Genomic DNA, 19,290 nt, shown 5'->3' on the forward strand with positions numbered 1-19,290 from the left:
TCAACCTCTCTTGTACTTTCTCCCCTCTACTGTGACAGATAGGGGTGTTAGTGGGGATTTATGTGTATATGTATGAGAAAAAAATCAATGACAAAGTTATTAGAATAGTCATTCACAAAGAGATAAGTCAGTGAGGGGCATTAGAGGTGGCTTTGGGAGTGGGGCCTGACTAGTTAAAGGGATACTGGCAAACAGTGAGAAATTGGAGGATTAAGTAAAGAGTTTCTGAGGAGAGGGTAGAAAGAGAGGTTGGTGGTTGTTTTTCTGGTGAGTTATACAAGCTACTCAGTCTCTAGGTTATTCCAGGAGAGGAGCCCAATCTCTCAAGCCCCCAGAATTTGGTTTAGTCCATTCCTTCTACTTTTTGCTTTGGATTGCCTCTGGTTATCATTATCTCTGAACCATCTCCTACCTCAGTCTCAACTGAAGTCTCTTTCCACAGGCTTTGGCTATTTTTCAATGCTTCCTTAGAAACTTCTGAGAAGCAGGTGTCTTTAAGAGTGACCTCAGGGCAAAGGCTCTGCTTTCAGGATCCCTGTATGTTCCCAAATATGAATTCGAAAGTATGTTATTTAGAGCTCTCCAGATCCTGGTGGGGTATGAGTGAGTGTGTGTGCTTGAGGAGATGGGGATGGTTGAAAAGAGGAGATGAGCTCATGGTCTAACAAGGAGAAGACTGTCAAGGTGACATGGAAAACCACAGCTCTAAAATGTGTTGTCTTAGCATTCATGTCCAAGGACTCTATTCATTATCTAGGTCCATGACCTGGAGTTCATTTCAGTGAACTTTTTTGTTCTCTATATCTTCACTAGTTTCACAATAGTGTATTTACTTATTAAAATATACCATTTGACCCTTGAACAATGTGAGTTTAAACTGCATGGGTCCACCTATAATGCAAATATTTTTCAAACGTAAATTCTACAGTACTGCATGGTCTGTGGTTGATTGAATCAGCAGATATGGAGGAATCAAGGATATGGAGAGGCAACTGTAAGTTATAAGCAGGTTAACCCCCATGTTGTTCAAGAGTCAACTGTACTTGCTAAGGAAAAACATTCATTGAGAAGGAAGATGGCCTCAGACCATTCCCTTCCTCTCTCTGGGCCTTCCCTTTGTGGGAATGATGGGAGGTGAACTACTGATATTCTGTAACGCCCCTTCCTGCACTGATGTGTCAGGATTCTATGATTGTTTGAAAAGAAAGTGGTTCTTAGAAGTTCTGTTGCAACCTGTAGTGGCTCTATGGTGACTCAGTAGGCAGGCTGGTCTTCTGTTGATACGGTGAAGAAAAGGATTTTAGAAGGTTTGGGGTGAAGAGGCTGAGGAAGAGTCTACTCCCCTTGCCTGGTAACATGAACACTTTAGCACAAATACTTTAAACTAATGGGAGGTATGTGGGGAAATAACTATGCTGGGAACAGTCTGTCTCCACTTGAATCAGATGGGCAGATTGTGGAGGAGGGCAGGGGGATTTCATGTTTAAGGTGTATCGTTTAAAAAAAAAAGGTGTATCGTTAATTTTCTTCTCTTACTTCTCCCTGAGTTTTATGACCATTGATGCCTTAAAGAGCAGTAAGTGGTGAAAATGAAACAAGTAGGCTGTACTGTCCAAGACATTAGTCACTTTTTAGAAGTAGGTGGGATCTGAATAACATTATAATAATAAATAGAATATGTTATATATTAATATATTATTATATGTACTAACATATGTAAGAATAAGTATGTAATAACTGGAGACTGTCTTGAGGCCTGACACAAGTGTCCTGAGCCACGTCAGCTACCTGTGTTTGTGTCTGGGCTGACTTCTTATACACGTGTATTGAGTAAATATTTAATGAAGAGAATGACTTTAGATAATGCCTTTTTTTTGAGCCTTCTTAATCTCACTATAAACAGAGGTAAACAGGATACTTGCTAAAGTTACTTCCGTCACTGATCTTCAGAATTTCTATCACAAATCTAGGGAACTGCAGTGGCAAGGCAGCAAGGAGGAAAATTGGGGAAAGAAGAGGAACCCAGTACTGGCCTCTTGCCCTTGATGAGAGCTGGTAGTTAGGTACGGGCACAGGTTCTTGCCTTAGGGCAGCCTCACATTTACAACAGTAAATACAGAAGGCTTAGAGTTGTCTGCCTTTTCCTGGATTTGGTATGAAAGAGTTGGGTCACTGGTAATGATACTTAGTGTTTGATAATCATGCTTTAAACCTTTATGAGAATTTGAGACTCCCAGACCTTTGAGGTCCACTTCCTGTACAAAGCAGGAGTTGTAGCCCCTGAATCTTCATTCCCAACAATTCTTATAAGTGATCATTCTGATTCTGGAACACTACCAAAACCACAGAGTTCACATAATACCTATCACCTTGTTAGGCACCTCTGTTACCAAATTCTTAGGTATGTCCCCTCCCTGTAACTTTATCCCTACTTATGTTCTTCCCGTGGTCTTAATCCTATGTTCTGGGGTCACATAGCATAATCCCATTCTTTTTTCCATGAGACATCTCTTTAGGTATTTGAGGGCAGTTATTACATCCCTTTGCCAAGCTGAGGTAGGAATCTAAATCTAGAAGATGCCTTGAAGATGCCTTCCATTGTTTCCCCATCTTCTTGCCATGAAGTGATGGGAGCAGATGTCATAATCTTAGTTTTTTGAATGTTGAGTTTTAAGCCAGTTTTTTCACTCTCCTCTTTCTCTTTCATCAAGAGGCTCTTTAGTTCCTCTTTGCTTTCTGCCATAAAGGTTGTATCATCTGCATATCTGAGGTTATTGATATTTCTTCTGGCAAATAAAGAACTTAGTGCTTGGCAAACAATATATTAGCTATTTTTATGATTATGCCAAAGCCTCATTCCTAAAACAAGAAAGAGCAGAGCTGATCTAATTGAACATAGATTGAAGGACAAGAGCCACATTCTGTTCACTTCTTTACCTTGTCATTGTGGTCCCTGTGAGATATGTGGGTGGAACCTCTGGGGATTTGCAAAACTCAGTTTGGAAACCCCTGATCTAGTCAGTGCCCTTGTTTTATGGATGAGGTAATCTTAAAGTTCCTTGTATAGTATAGTTTCTGGAACAACTCTATCATGCATGTTGGTTTCCTGTAGACATTCTCTAGTTGGCCAGTATCACTTATTAAGTACTCTACCTATGGTATGCCTTGGACAGGGAATTACTACCATTCTTTGCTCTGACCTTGGATAGCTAAGATCACATTAGACCCATTGACAGCCATCCCTACCACTCAGTCTCCCATAATGCCTAAGACTTTTCTATTTGTTCTAATAATAAACTATGTCTCGTCTGCATTGTAGGTATGTAATTGTTCCCTTATTTTTTTGAACCTGGGTATGGTTCACAGCAATACTTGACAGTTGAGGAACTTAAGGCTCAGAGTGGAAGTGATTTGGCCAGATCACATAGCAGTTGAACTTGTTCTAGAGAGAACTCTTAAGTTCTTTGTTATAGACACTATGCTTCTCCTTTCACAGACCTAGCTCCTCTGACTGTCTGTCACTTATTTAGCCAGTAGTTTACTTACATGGTTTAGGGTTGGCTTAAGAAATGTTGACCACAATTTATAATGATAATTTATAAGGCTAAACACATTAAAGGGCAAACCTCAAGGAAGTAAAATCCTTTTCTTAGCTGGGATGTGTTCATTCATCCATTCATTAAACAACTTTTAAAAACTGAATATCTCCTATATATAGTCTGCATGGGGCTTCCCAGGTGGTGCTAGTGGTAAAGAACCCACCTGCCAATGCAGGAGCTGTAAGAGATGTGGGTTCGATTCCTGGATTGGGAAGATCCCTTGGAGGAGGGCATGGCAACCCGTTCCAGTATTCTTGCCTGGAGAATCCCACGAACAGAGGAGCCTGGTGGGCTACGGTCCAAAGGGTCACAAAGAGTTGGACACAACTGAAGCAGCTTAACACAGCATGGCACGTAGTCTGCATACTACCTTGAGAATAGTGGGTGGGAGGCACAGGGTAATAGCAGGGGAACCAGTAAGGGGGCATGACAGCAATTGAGATAATTATCATATCTCCATATGATAATGGAGGTAACAATAGGAGCTGTGAAAAGTGGTCAGAATTTGAAAGTTGTTTTTTTTTTTTTTTTTGCCGTGCTGTGAGGCTTATGGGATCTTAGTTCCCTGAGACGAGGGATTGAACCCAGGCCCTCAACAGTGAGAGCATCAGGGAATTTCTCAGATTTTGGAATTTGTCAATATTTTGAAGGCAGAGAGAACCAATAGAATTTGCTGATGAACTTGATGTGGGGGTATAAGAGAATGGAGTCAAGAAATAAAGGTGGTTTTTTTTTTGGTCTGAGCACTGGAAAAATATAATTTCCATTAGTTGAGTTGGAGAAGAAACCGGGAGGAAAAGCTTTGAGGAAGGATCAGAAATTTGTGTTCATATACAGCTGTAAAATTACAGCTGTGACATGTGTTAGGTAGCCAATAAAGAATTTGAAGTAGAGATATGATATATCAAGAGTTACGCTTTGAAAATATCACTCTCTTGATCGTGTATATATTTTTTAAAAAATAATAATAACACCCCCCTCACCCCCCACCAAAGCCTATTCACGGATCTGCAGGCAGAGGTGCTAACCATTGCTTTATGACCTTTGGCAAGTGATGAAACCCTTCTGAGCCTCAGTTTCCTGACCTTTCAAATGGGAATAGCAAATCTTGTCCTGCCAGATTCAAAAAATTCCTACAAGGATTAGCTGAGTTGAAAGACAAGAAAACACACCGAAAATGTATGTTATTATGAACTGGTGCTAATACTTACATATTCACACATATTACACACATCTAAGGGTATTATTAGGCAGAAGGATTCAGGACTGGCAGCCACACATGACTTCTGTACTTTCCAAAACGTCCTTCTTTCCTCTGATGAGCGTAGCCTCTTTTCTCAAACTTGGCTCAGAATCCACGGTTTCTAGGTAGGGTTTCATGATTGATCATGCTTAAGTTATTTCTTTGCATCCTTTTTGTTAATTTCCTACTTCTGTGTTTTCTTGTTCCCCTTGGTTGCTGTTTCCCAATATTGGCCTGATATGGTGGGTGGTTTAGATCTCTCTAATTAGAGATTTTAAGCATCTGAAAGTAAGGAATAATCTCTTATTCCCTTACTTTCGTAATTTGGCAAACAGAAGGCGCTGATCATTGGGTGGCCACTCTGGCGAAGATCATCCATTTCCAGTCCTCTGTGGCTTGGGAGTTTAGTAAGTAAAAAGTTTTGAAGTAGGGGAAGAACCTTTAGTCTAGGAACCTCTCCAACTCTTCTTTACCTACAGAATAAAATTTAAACTAAACATCTGCAGCCCTGTCTCTAGCCTGTATTATTAATCTTTAAAGTTTTGAAACATTCTTAAACTGATAGAAAAGTTACAAGTACAGCTCTTTCTCAGTTACCAGGGCCTGTATTTAAGCAGAGGCAGGAATGTGGAGCTGACAGGCCAGTGGCCTGGTGCTGGGTCTGTAGCAAAATGTGACCTGTTGATAACCCTTTAAATCCCACTTCAACCAAGAGGTGAAGTTAATCAGTGAATCTGGGGCTCTGAACACACATGGAGTCTGGAGGGTCAGCTTTCTCTGGCCAAGAGCTGCTGCTGCACACCTCTATTTGAAAGCAACACCTTGCTGCAGTGACTCATCTGCATCCAGGGGCTGCACAAGGGCAAAGTAAAGCTGGATTACCTGGGCCTGACTGTCAAGGGTTTTTTGGAGATGTCTTCATGCTTGCCTTGGCTGAGTCCATCTACCTCGCCTGAGTGCTGATCTGCCAGCACCATATCAGAGTCTGTAAGCAGGTAGTGAACATAGAATCCTTCATTGTCTGCGAGGCCTCCCAGGAAGACATTTGTCTTTTTCCCCTTTTATCCTTACCAGGAGGCCTCATGAAGAGGAAGGAAAAGAAAGGCCAACCTGGGGCTGGACCTGGCAATAAAGAGCAAGTTTAAGCTTGTCCATTACCACCTGGACTAGTGAATTGTCTAATTTTCCAGTCAGATAGTAAAACAGGATCAACACTTAAAGAGGAAAAAAAAAGGAAAAAATGCACATGAAAATTGCATGTACAATACAAATAGCTTTTTTCTTGAACCATTTGAGAATAAGATGCAAACCTTGAATAGTATACATTTCCAACAAAGACTTTCTCCTGTATAACTGTAATACAGCTATCAAAATCAGGAAATCAATACTGATCCACCATTATTATCTAATCTTCAGATTCGACGGAAGTTTTGACAGTTGTCTTAATAATGTCCTTAATGGCAGAAGGATCTAGTTCAGAATCACACATGACGTGCAGTGGTCGTGTCTTTTTTGTCTCCTTCAATCTAGAATAGTCCCTTAGTCTTTTCTGGATTTTCATGGCCTTGACATTCTATCATTTCAATCTTATAGGCTACAAAATACAGCTTAAGGGTCTAAGTTGAATTGGCTGATCTTTCATTTTATACCAATGATAGAGATTAAAAAAATATATGAATTTTTCAGCAAGGACTTCCAAAGAGTTGCCTGTTTAAAATTGTATGAAGTAAGGGTTGCTGCTTCTGCTGCTGCTAAGTCACTTCAGTTGTGTCCGACTCTGTGCAACCCCATAGACGGCAGCCCACCAGGCTCCCCCATCCCTGAGATTCTCCAGGCAAGAATACTGGAGTGGGTTGCCATTTCCTTCTCCAATGCATGAAAGTGAAAAGTGAAAGTGAAGTCGCTCAGTCATGTCTGACTCTTCACGACCCCATGGACCGCAGCCTACCAGGCTCCTCCATCCATGGGATTTTCCAGGCAAGAGTACTAGAGTGGGTTGCCATTGCCTTCTCCAAAGTAAGGGTAATTTTGTGCAAATTCATACATTGAATTAGAGGTAAACAGTAATCTAGGTCTGGTGACCCAAATATTTACCTGAGGATATTGTTAATAATCCAGATTCCTGGATCCCACCCAGCCTATTGAATCAGAATTTTCAGAGGATAAAATTTCTGACTTGTATTTTTTAAACTTCCTCACAAGTTTTTGATACAGTGGGCAGTGGCAGGATCTCTTTGAAAAGTAATTATTTATGTTAGTGATCTAATACCCAGAAGAATTTTGATATGTAGCTCTTCATACATTTTAGAGTTCAGATTTAAACATTTTATCAAAAGATTAAATAACTGCAAAGAATCTAATTTCTAATGTGTTTTTATTGTATATATATATATGTTATATATCTTTTTCAAAATCTTGAAGCTGCACATTTAGCTCATATAATTTATAGATAATGTTCATCATATAACCTAATTTGTACAGACAGTTCTGTCAACATGTTACTCCTTTCAATATTGATTTCTTATAGAAGCTCTCTGGTTTGCTTCCTTGGGGCTCTCCCTGTGAATTTATGCATTCTCAAATTGTCCCTTTGTTTGGCACTCTAGAGTTTTTTTTTTTTTTTTGAACCTCAGCATTGTATAGGCATAATAAAGTTTGGGATAAAAGAGAGACATGGCATTTTTTTGTAAAGTGGGAGAAAGAAAGTGGGAAAGGAAAACCAACTTAGATCACAGTTAGGAAAGAGTACATATGAAAGTTGAAACTCTGGACACTTACTCTCTTAAAACTTTTCCTGCTCAGGTACCCATGCTGCTGCTGGTGCTAGGTCGCTTCAGTCATGTCCAACTCTGTGCAACACCATAGACGGCAGCCCACCGGGCTCCCCGATCCCTGGGATTCTCCAGGCAAGAATACTGGAGTGGGTTGCCATTTCCTTCTCCAATGCATGAAAGTGAAAAGTGATAGTGAAATCGTTCAGTCGTGTCCGACTCTTAGCGACCCCATAGACTGCAGCCTACCAGGCTCCTCCGTCCATGGAATTTTCCAGGCAAGAGTACTGGAGTGGGGTGCCATTGCCTTCTCCACAGGAGAAGGGTACTATAGGAATACCCATAGGAATAGAGTACTAAACCTTAAAAATTACTAATTTAAGCTATATCTACCTAAATAGCAAAGAACTATTGACATGAATCTTTTTGCATGTGTCTGTTATACTTGAGAGACTTGTTGTACATGTAGTGTGTTGTCCCTGGCGGTTCTTCCCACTCACTTTTTCTAATCTAGGCATATTCTTATCTAAGGCAGCATTCCAAATACAGTGGTAATAAAGGAGCTGAGAGGGCTGTCCTCATTCATTTATTTTGGGGGAGACTAGCATGGTAGGAACAACTGGATGATAGGAATGAGTATCATTTTCCTCCTGTAAGAAGGCATGTAGGCATCGGGAGAAAGGTTACCTTCTATACTAGCCCAGGCCTGCCTTCTCAACAGAGAAGATGTGTAGAAATCACCTGGCACCAAAGCCACTTTGGCCAAGGGGAACAGGCGCAAGGTCTCTGGCTCAAGGCCTAAAAATAGCTGGCAGGAGAACAGGGTGTATTAATAGCTCAGATTGCAAAGCATGTGTCCCATAGCCTGAACCTCATATTCAGGGGCTTCTTCCAGTCTCTTTCATGGCATAGAGTCCAGGATTGAGTCCATTGTAGGGGCTCAAGAAACTTTTCTAGATATGTTTCCAAATCCCATTCCACAAGTTTTAAACTTTCCCCCTCTGTCTACCATTTCCCACTGTCTGTTTAGCATCTGTCTTCTTCATTTGTATCCTCTATAATCCCCTCTTTCCTTCTACGTTTCCTCACTCTGATCAGCCTAGATCTGGCTGATCATGTAAGCAGAGAAGTTTATTCATTCATTCTTTTATTTACTCATTTCATAGTTATGTATTAAGTGCCTACTATGTGTCAAACTTTATGCTAGGCACTGAGGAGGAAACAGATAAAAAGATATCCTGTCTGCCTTTAAGAAACTCACAATCCAGTGAGGGAAACAAGTGTATACTATGGCTATAATGCTAAAAATAAATAAATGCCAAGTCTTTAGGTAAATAGAGACAGTATGAATGAATGGACAGTGTGAATGAATGAATAGTGCTAAGGTACAATCTTTCAGGAAAGAAAGATTTGTAAAGATGTCTGTTTTTTCCTAATTATTCTATGTGCTTATTGCAGTTCCAGTCAGAATTGGAATAAGTTTTTAAAATTTGAGATATAATTCATAACATACAATTTGCCCATTTAAAGCACACCTCAGTGATTTTTGGCATATTCGCAGAGTTGTACAAACATCATCACAATCTATTTTAGAACATTTTCACCACCCCAAAAAGAAACCTCATACTCATTAGCAATCACTCTTCATTTTCTTCCAACTTTCCTTGCCATCAGGCCTAGGCAATCACTAATCTATTTTTTGTCTCTATTCTGGACAGTTCATATGGATGAAATCATACAATATGTGACCTTTTGTGTCTAGCTTCTTAAACTTAGAATAATCTTTTCAAGGTTCATCCATGTTGTAGCATGTGTCAGTACTTTATTCCTTTTCATACAAAATAATACTCCATTGTATGGATGTGCCACATTTTATTTATCCATTTTTCAGTTGGTGTATACTTGGATTGTTTTCACTTTTTGACATCATGAATGATGCTACTGTGAATCTTTGTGTACAAGTTTTTGTATGGATGTATGTTTTCAGTTCTCTTGGGTTATTATAGTTTTACTAAAATCCACGCTTGGTGGACTTTAACCCCACAGTTCTCAGGACTCCTGCACTTTGATTTTCTTCTTTCTGCTAATCCTGGGTTTTGGAAACATCTCTCTCCTTATATAGGCCAGTTCATTTAGCAGGAGAATGCCCTGAGGCATATAGACTCTAGAGCTAGCCGCAGGTGACTGTTAATATTTAAAATAGATTAAATTAAAAATCCAGTTCCCCCAGAACATTTTAAGTGTTCAGTAGCTATATGTGGCTTGTGGCTACCATATTGAATAGCTCTGCTTTACAATAATAGTGCTGCTAAGTGCTAAGTAACCTCCAGGCCATCACTTCCCATCTGTGCATTTGGTTTCTCATCTGTGAATAAGGGTGGTGAACATCAAAAGCCCTATCTTCCTCTGGCATTCTAAGTGATTTATGATTCAGTCTTTGGTATTTGCCTCCTCCCACCTCCTCCTCCAGCCCTTTTCCTTGTTCAGCCAGGAGTATCCAGAGGGAACATTAAGCTGCTAATGTGTCAAGCTGTGTTGCTCCCACAACCCACTCCCTTGATGAATGGGAAAGTGACTTGAGGATATACTTATGTCTAAGTGCGTCACATTTGTGCAGTGCTTCATGGATCATAGAACACATTATTTCTTAATTTTCCCAAATCAAAGAATCTCAAAACTGGAAGGGTCTTAAAGGTCATCTGAAAAGTTCACTGAACATGAATCACATGGATTGCTTATAAAATGAAATTCCAAGGACCCCACTCCCTTGAGAATGAGCAAATAGACGACAGGGTTTCCCTGTTCCAACCTGCACAATCCTACACTTCTGGACAACTCTGGCATTTAGAAAAAGTGTTAATCACTCAATTGTGTCCGACTCTGCAACCCCTTGGACTGTAGGCCACCAAGCAACTCTGTCCATGAAATTCTCCAGGCAAGAATGGAGTGGGTAGCAATTCCCTTCCTCAGGGGATCTTTCTGACTCAGGGATTGAACCTGGGTCTTCCTCATTGCAGACAGATTCTTTGCCATCCGAGCCACCAGGGAAGCCTGACATTTGAAAAGGCTTTCTTTATATTGCACTCTCCCAATTGACCTAGCTCTTCCAATTATAGTTACAAAATACTAATTTGTTTCTTTCCCATAATAATCCTTCAGGTTCATTCATTCATTCAGAAAGTATTTATTGAGCACCTATTATATACAGGGTTCTCTGTAAGGTGTTGGGGATTCAGTAGTGAAGAAGACTAACTTGGTCTCTGCCTTCAGGAAGCTTACAGTCTAGTAGGTGAGACAGACAATTAGCAAAAAATCCCAAAAAACAGTAAATAAATAAGACAATTACAAATTGAGAAAAATGCTATAAAAAATAAACAATTTTGTGATGAAGAATGTCAGGAAGGACTGATGCTGGTCATGGAAAGCTTCACTAGGGAAGTGACAGTTAAACCAAGATCTGAAACATGAGATAGAGCAAACCATTCGGAGAGTTCAGGAAAAATAGTCAAAGACCATGGCATGTTCTCTCAGTCAGAAGGCCAATGTGTTTGGAGTCTGGTAAGCATAATGGAACAATGGCACATAATGAGTTGGAGAAGATACTGTAGCCTGGTTTGTGTTTATAATAGATCATTTTGGTTTATGTGTAGATTGGAAGGGGGCAGGAGTGTAGTGGGAGGCCAGTGTGGCGTCACTGTGGTCATCTAGGCACGACATGAAGGTGGCTCGTATTACAGTGGTGGCAACAGAGATACAGGTGTTTGAGACATACTATCAGGTTTCTCATTATATTCTCACCTCCAGGCTAAACAGATAAGTCCAGTCTTCCTTTTATAACAGTTTTGACTCCTCTCATCTGGGTACTTCTCTCCTGGAAGACCTAACTCACTAGGTTAGATCCTGCCTTCTGATGCTTCTATGAGGAACCCAGTTTTCCCCATCTATTTTTTTTTTCCTCAGCTCTTTCCTCCTATCTTGTGCTTTACTTTTCTGCTAGTTTAGGGAACTAAAATCTCCAATTCAATGACTATCCTCATACAAAGAGAAAGAGCTCTCCAGTCTTCCCTTGTCATTAATTAGTTATAAGTTTTTCACTGATTTGACCATGAACCTTAAGTATTTACTGTGCCAACTGTGCTTAGAGAAAACAGAAAGGAAGAAGACACAATTCCTTCCCTTCAAGAGCCCAGGGTATAATGGGAACAGGAAGGCCCCAGTAAATGTAATACAAGGTAGAACCAATAGATCACAAGGAAAGTAAGGTAAAGGGACTTGGAAGGAAGAAAAAATTTTCCACTTTGAGGTAGATGAGGAAAAAGAGAAATTAGGGAAGACTTTCTGGAAGATGTTACCTTGGAGTATCTGGGACTGGGGGTGGACAAGTGCCTTTTTATATGGTGTGGTCAAGGATGACCTCACTGAGAAGCCAACATTTGAGCAATAACTCAAAAGATAGGGGATAAATCATGTGGCTCTCTGGGGGAAGAATATTCAAGTGGAGGGCAAAAGTTCTGAGGTTAAGTGTGATTGGTGTTGCCAAACAGTAAGGAGGCTATGTGGCTGGAGCAGAGAGGTGGGGAGAGGAAGAGAGAAAGGGAGTATTTGAGGACAGAGAGGTAATGAGGAAATCATGTAGCAGGTCAGTGTGAGGACTTTTACTCAAAGTGATATGGGATGACATCTGGACATTTTGATCAGAGGAATGACATGATCTGACATACTTAATGGTGACTTTGGACTATGATCGTAGTAGATGTGAAGGGAAGTAGTCTAATTCTGAAGATATTTTGCATCAGTAATGGATAACAGTGAATATGGAGAGTGTAAGGATAAACTAGTTGTAGAAGTTTTCCTTAAAAAAAAGATTATATACCTCGAGCTGTCCCATACCATATGGCTTCCAGGTAAAAGGGAAGTAGCTGGGTCTGCTGCAGGGTTTCCAATCTGTAGCCCATCAGCTAAATCTTTCATTAATAGTTTTGTTTGACCACAGTGTTTAAAGTTAAAGTTAATTGCATCAAACTTAAAAATTCAGAAACAGATTCAAGGTCTCTCTTGAAAAAACAAAAAATTGGGCAGTATTGAGACCTTATTCCCAGAGGGCAAAAGTTAATAGGCACTACATTTAAGTGTTAGATGCCTCCTCTTTCCAGACCATGTATTCTCAAGTTTTCCAGTCCTTGCACCTCCCTATTTTCCCCCCTAAAACTAAGTGGGCACATGCTGCTGTTTGCTTTCTTCTTTTTATTTTTTTGATATAGTAAAATATTTTACTTATTTTATTCAAATTCTAAAATTATGAAATGTTCCAAATATATAAAATGTAGAGATTTATATTATAGGCACTCACTTGTTTATTTTATATGCTTAACATGTTGATATTTCACCTAGTCTTTTAAATTATTTATTAATTTATTAAAAATTAATTATTTATTATTTTTTAACATTAATTTATTTATTTTAATTGGAGGCTAATTACTTTACAATATTGTATTGGTTTTGCCATACATTGACATGAATCCACCATGGGTGTACATGTGTTCACCTGCTGCTGCTGCTGCTAAGTCACTTCAGTCGTCTTTTTTAAATTGAAGTATAATTTGCTTACAATATTGGTTTTAAGTGTATAGCATAGTGATTCAATATTTTTATAATTACAAAAATGATCATCAAAATAAGTCCAGTTACCATCTGTCACCGTACAAAGTTGTAGTATTATTACTATATTTTCTATGTTATATATTACATTCACAAGACATTTATTTTATAGCTGGAAGTTTGTACCTCTTAAGCTCCTTCACCTGTTTCACCCATTCCCCACTCTCCTCTGCCCCCAGCAACAACCCCAGATCTATGAATCTGTTTCTGTTTCATTATGTTTGTTTATTTTTAGAGTCCACATATAAGTAAAATCATAGGGTGTCTGTCTTTCTCTGATTTACTTCATTTAGCATAATATCCTCAAGTCTGTCTATATTATCACACATGGCAAGGTTTCACTCTTTTCTCATGGCTAAGTAATATTACATTTGGGGGGTGTGTGTCCCCATGCACATGTGTGTGTGTGCATGCGTGCTCCCTCCCCTCTCCCAACCATCCGGGGCCCCAGCCCAGTGTGTATGTCAGAGAAAGAAGACACTGGAAGGAGTAAGGTGCCTATATCAATAATGTATAATCAGAGTACAGAGCCAGGGAGAGAGAGGTACACTCTGTATGTGTGTGTAACTGGAAGTGGGCTCAAGTAAGCTGTTCTTGTGTTCTTGTTTAGGTTTGTTCTTATCTGTGCCTGTGCACCTTCTATGTACCAGTCTCTATTCTAGGTATTGAATCTCATTGCTAGGGATGTAGCAATGAACAAGAGAGACAAGGTCATTGTTATCATGGAGTTTTTATTCCAGTGAAAGATACAGATAATACACAAGTGAATAAAATACATGAGCTAATTTCAAATCATAGAAAGTTCCACAAAGAAAATAAAACAGAATAATGTGATAGAGAGTTTCCGGAAGGTGCACATAGGTAGATACTTAAGTGTGTAGTGCATATACTTGCAGATGCGCCCATGTTCGAGTCCTATATCCATATATTAATGCTGATTGTTCCTATGTGTGCAAATGAGCAGTTCCTATGTCTGCAATGTTTTTTGTATTAGTATACATGTTTTTATGTATGCAGGGGTACACAGGTCAGCATACATATGGGGACACGTATGCATGGGTGTGAGATGTACGTCAGCATTTAGGTGTAACTAGAGACGTTCCCTGTGCCACTTGTCAGTGAGCCAATTAAGGAAGTGACTTTTTCTGCATCCGGCATTCAGGGCCATTTGCCAGCTTCCTCTCTCCCAGTTCCTTCCCGCTTTAAACAGCTCTATGCTTTTCTCCTCTCAGCCCTAGGAAGGTGAAGCCAATGAGAGGATAGTAACTAATTCATTGAGCCAGGAGCTGGAAAGAAGGTGATAATCTTCCGTAAAATCACCAAAGACCTGGCTTCCCTACTGGTCCCTGTCCTTCACACTATGAGGAGAAACAGCCCTGACTTGAAGTCAGAAGACCTGAAGATCTGTTCTTGGCTCTGCCGCTTATTATTGTGATCTTGACAAGCTCCTACCTCTCTCTGGGTTTTAGTTACCTCCTTCGTAAGTTCTCTGGGTGGTGAGGAAGGAGAGGAAGCACAGTGACCTTTATGGAGGGCTACGTTGTGCAGCCCAAAGGAGGTGGGAAGGCATTCTGAGCTGGGGCATTGGTGTGATTAAGATTGTGGAAGTGGCACTTTGTGTATAAGGGAAGCCAGGAAGAATCTCCTTAGAATAAAATCCAAATTTCTTACCGTGCCTACAAAGCCCTATGTGATCTGGCTGCTGCCTACTTCTGATTGTTACTCTCCTTCTTGTTCACTACGCTCCAGCCATATTACCTTCCTTTCTGTTCTTTGAATAGGCCAAGCTCTTTACTACCCGCCCAGGATACTCTTCTCAAGAACTCATACATTGGCCTACTCTCATTGCTCAGGTCTTAGCTCAAATGTCACCTCTCCAGAGAGAGGCCTTCCCTGACCATCCTACTTAAAGAACTTATCCTCTAGTATTTATCAGTATTTAAATGTCCATATCTTTGACCCAACAATTTCACTTCTAGTAATTCATCCTGCAGATATATTTTCAAGTGAGTAAATGACATATTAATAAAGATACTCATTGAAATATTTATTTGTTAAATAAATTATGGCACACACAAATAGTAGAACATTATGCATATGACAAAGAAAATGAAATAGCACTGTAAGTCTTGATGGAAAATGATATCCAGATATATTGTTAAATTTAAAAATTAAGCCAGATGATCAAGCTCTATATTTAAGATTTGTGATATTCAATAAAAAACAAGATACAGAAAAATGAATATTGTATGTCACCATTTGTATAGAAAAAAAAGAGTATATAAACATAGAAGCATGTTTATATGCTTGTCTAATAGGCCTGTCCTGTGCTTAAAGCTGTTCTTTCCCACCTCCCCATTCTATGTTTGTTTGGGGACTGTGAAGTATTTATTTCTGAACAGCATTAAAATTCAATTTTTAAATTCATTAAAAAAATTTACATATCTTTTTATGTTCATTTCAGTTCAGTTGCTCAGTTGTGTCTGACTCTTTGCGACCCCATGGACTGCAGCACGCCAGGCTTCCCTGTCCATCACCAACTCCCAGAGTATGCTCAAATTCATGTCCATTGAGTTGGTGATGCCATCCAACCATCTCATTCTCTGTTGTCCCCTTCTCCTCCTGCCTTCAATCTTACCTAGCATCAGGGTCTTTTCTGATAAGTCAATTTTCGCCTAAATATTGGAGTTTCAGCCTCAGCATCAGTCTTTCCAATGAGCATTCAGGACTGATTTCCTTCAGGATTGACTAGTTCGATCTCCTTGCAGTCCAAGGGACTCTCAAGAGTCTTCTCCAATACCACAGTTCAAAAGCATCAATTCTTTGGCGCTCAGCTTTCTTCACAGTCCAACCCTCACATCCATACACGACCACTAGAAAAACAACAGCTTCAACTAGACAGTCCTTTGTCGGCAAAGTAATGTCTCTGCTTTTTAATATGCTGTCTAGATTAGTCATAGCTTTTGTTCCAAGGAGCAAGCGTCTTATAATTTTATGGCTACACTCACCATCTTCAGTGATTTAGGAGCCCCAAAAGATAAAGTCTGTCACTGTTTCGTTTCCCCATCAATTTCCATGAAGTGATGGGCCTGGATGCCATGATCTTCATTTTCTGAATGTTGAGTTTTAAGCCAACTTTTTCACTCTCCTCTTTCACTTTCATCAAGAGGCCCTTTAGTTCTTTGCTTTCTGCCATAAGTGTGGTGTCATCTTTGTATCTGAGGTTATTGATATTTCTTCCGGCAGTATTGATTCTAGCTTGTGTTTCATCTAGTCCGGCATTTCACATGATGTGCTCTGCGTATAAATTAAATAAGCAGGGTGAAAATATACAGCCTTGATGTACTCCTTTCCCAATTTGGAACCAATCCATTGTTCCACGTCCAGTTCTAACTGTTCCTTCTTGATCTGCATACACATTTCTCAAGAGGCAGGTAAGTTGGTCTGGTATTCCCATCTGTTTAAAAATTTTCTGCAGTTTGTTGTGATCTACACAGTCAAAGGCTTTGGCATAGTCAATAAAGCAGAAGTAGATGTTTTTCTGGAATTCTCTTGCTTTTTCTATGATCCAGCAGATGTTCCAATTTGATCTTTGGTTCCTTTGCCTTTTGTAAATCCATCTTGAACATCTGGAAGTTCTTGGTTCACATACTGTTGAAGACTAGCTTGGAGAATTTTGAGAATTACTTTGCTAGTGTGTGAGATGAGTGCAATTGTGCGGTAGAATTACTTATTTAAAAATCATAAAATTGAAAAATAATACTGAAGGGGATATTCTTACAGTTAAATCTTTGTATACAGTCTGAATCCTTAAGATGTCTTTTTAAAAATTTCTCAGTCATTATTATGTCATTTTTTATATCTTTCATAATTCTTATCATAATTGGAAATTAAATTATCTGTTATATTTTTACTTGTATATTTCCTGTACTATCATTGGAATATAAGCTTCATGTTGGGAGGGATTTTGCTTATCTTATTCTCAGTGCCTTATTTCTATTCATATATATAGAACATAGTAGTTGAATAAGCAAATGAATCGATGAAGAAATGACTGAAGGAAACCAGGCTGAAGCCTAGAAAGGAGTAGGAGGCAAGGCTGAGGAGGTAGACAGCAAGAAGTTGATAGAGAGTGGTGATTCTCAACTTTAAAGGTGCATCTGATTTACCTATTGATTCTTTATACCAACTTGTAGTAAAGAAGCAGATTCTTGGATCTTGTGATTGTGATTCTGAGTTTGGGCTCAGGAATCTACATTTTGACAAGTTCCCTAGGTGACTTGGGTACAAGTAATCTAGAGACCCCACTTTGAATAACACCAATGCAATGCTGACATCACGTTCAGGAAGAATCACATTCGTGATACCATTTCTCCTTAATACACGCCTCGAATGGAAGAGAGAAGATCATGATCCCATTTTATCAAATGAGGTTCAGAGATGGCAGTGCATTTTCCAGTGACACACAGCTTGTGTATAAAGTATATTTTGTAAGGCCAGTGCATCTGATCAGTCAGCTCAAGGTGTGGTGGCAGATGGCTCATCTTCACAGAATATTCCCAGGCCTTGGTGTTAATGAATGGATTTTATGACTGTTCTTATTTTTGTTTGTTTGTTTGGGGAAGAAGTCATATACCCTAATGACTGGCTCTTTCTGATACATCTCAGGGAGGGCAATGAGCCAGAGGAAACCACCCAGATCACATACCAAGAGCTTCTGGTCCAAGTGTGTCGGTTCAGCAATGTTCTCCGAAAACAGGGTGAGTGTGGGGATATAGGGAGAGGACTGGAGAGCCCAGCCTGGGGGTATCTGAGGACTTGGGGGAAGTTGAGAAGGAAAAGAAGGGATCTGCTAACAGAGGAACAGAAAAGGTCACCTGGGTGGGGAGGTGGGGGGGAGCAGATAATTGGATGAGAAGGAACACATAGCAGCAGGTGGGATCCACCATGGTCCATGATCTGTGCCCTTTACCTGCAGGCATTTGCAAGGGTGACCGAGTGGCAATCTACATGCCCATGATCCCAGAGCTCGTGGTGGCTATGCTGGCGTGTGCCCGCCTTGGGGCTCTGCACTCCATTGTGGTAGGAATTGGGGCTGGAGAAAGGGGCCGGGTTGAGGGTACGGCTCAGGAAAAGTAGGCTGAGCCTGGATGATGGAAGACCTGAAAAACCAGACTAAGCCATTTAGAATGTTTGTGTCATAGGTTCCTTATTCCTTTTCTTGTTCACTCGATCCTTGGGTTGCCCTCTTTCTCAGTCTTTCTTCCCTTTTCTAGTTTGCAGGGTTCTCTTCAGAGTCTCTTTGTGAACGGATCCTGGATTCCAATTGTAGCCTTCTCATTACTACAGGTGACTAAGTCTCTCACCCCTTCCCCAAAACCCCCACACTCAGTCTTGGTCTTCAACCAGCTAGCTGGTATTTGGGACTGATTAATGTAAAGGGTAGGGGCAGCCTACCCTTTATCTCCTGCTTCCGCCTCAGCCTACCCTCTGTTAGCTCAAATTAGCTGGAAGATCCATAGACAAGAGGCCTACCCAGGAAGGACTGAACATTGTACCCACTAGGGATCAAGGGATAGAAGTGTGGTGCCTTCCTAAGGCTTGGAATATCTGTTGCTCCCCAAAGATGCCTTCTACAGGGGGGAAAAGCTTGTCAACCTGAAGGAGCTGGCTGACGAGACCCTGGAGAAGTGTCAGGAGAAGTAAGTGTGTTTGGTCTGCTGGCTACTGCCCTGAGTTGACTTGGCATTTCCCCAGTGCCAGGTCTCCTTTGTCCCTCCTACCCTAGAGAGGCATGGGTCTTGCCAAATTCTCTTTTGAGCCAACTAGCCCACCACTTCAGGCTTTTCTTTCCTCCAGGGGTTTCCCAGTGAAATGCTGCATTGTGGTCAAGCACCTGGGGCGGGCAGAGCTGGGCACAGGTGACTCTCCTAGCCAGTCTCCTCCGATTAAGAGGCCGTGCCCGGATGTGCAGGTGAGTCTGGTACCATTATACCCTCCTCTGGGCTCCAACTGGCTC

The 19,290-nt window shown here is 40.4% G+C and overlaps 1 protein-coding gene across 3 annotated transcripts in view; it reads left to right on the plus strand.

Moving 5' to 3' along the window:
• The window catches only part of ACSS2 (acyl-CoA synthetase short-chain family member 2), a 44,403-nt gene that overhangs the window by 12,377 nt on the left and 12,736 nt on the right, over positions 1-19,290 (plus strand). For all 3 annotated transcript variants that reach the window (XM_005688483.3, XM_018057750.1, XM_018057751.1), the window contains exons 3-7: positions 17,940-18,031; positions 18,250-18,353; positions 18,548-18,620; positions 18,898-18,973; positions 19,131-19,245. In XM_005688483.3, the coding sequence (XP_005688540.2) occupies positions 17,940-18,031; positions 18,250-18,353; positions 18,548-18,620; positions 18,898-18,973; positions 19,131-19,245 (460 nt within the window). The remainder of the gene's footprint in view (positions 1-17,939; positions 18,032-18,249; positions 18,354-18,547; positions 18,621-18,897; positions 18,974-19,130; positions 19,246-19,290) is intronic.

The sequence above is a fragment of the Capra hircus genome, chromosome 13, assembly GCF_001704415.2.
Source record: "Capra hircus breed San Clemente chromosome 13, ASM170441v1, whole genome shotgun sequence".
In the NCBI taxonomy this organism is placed as follows: domain Eukaryota; kingdom Metazoa; phylum Chordata; class Mammalia; order Artiodactyla; family Bovidae; genus Capra; species Capra hircus.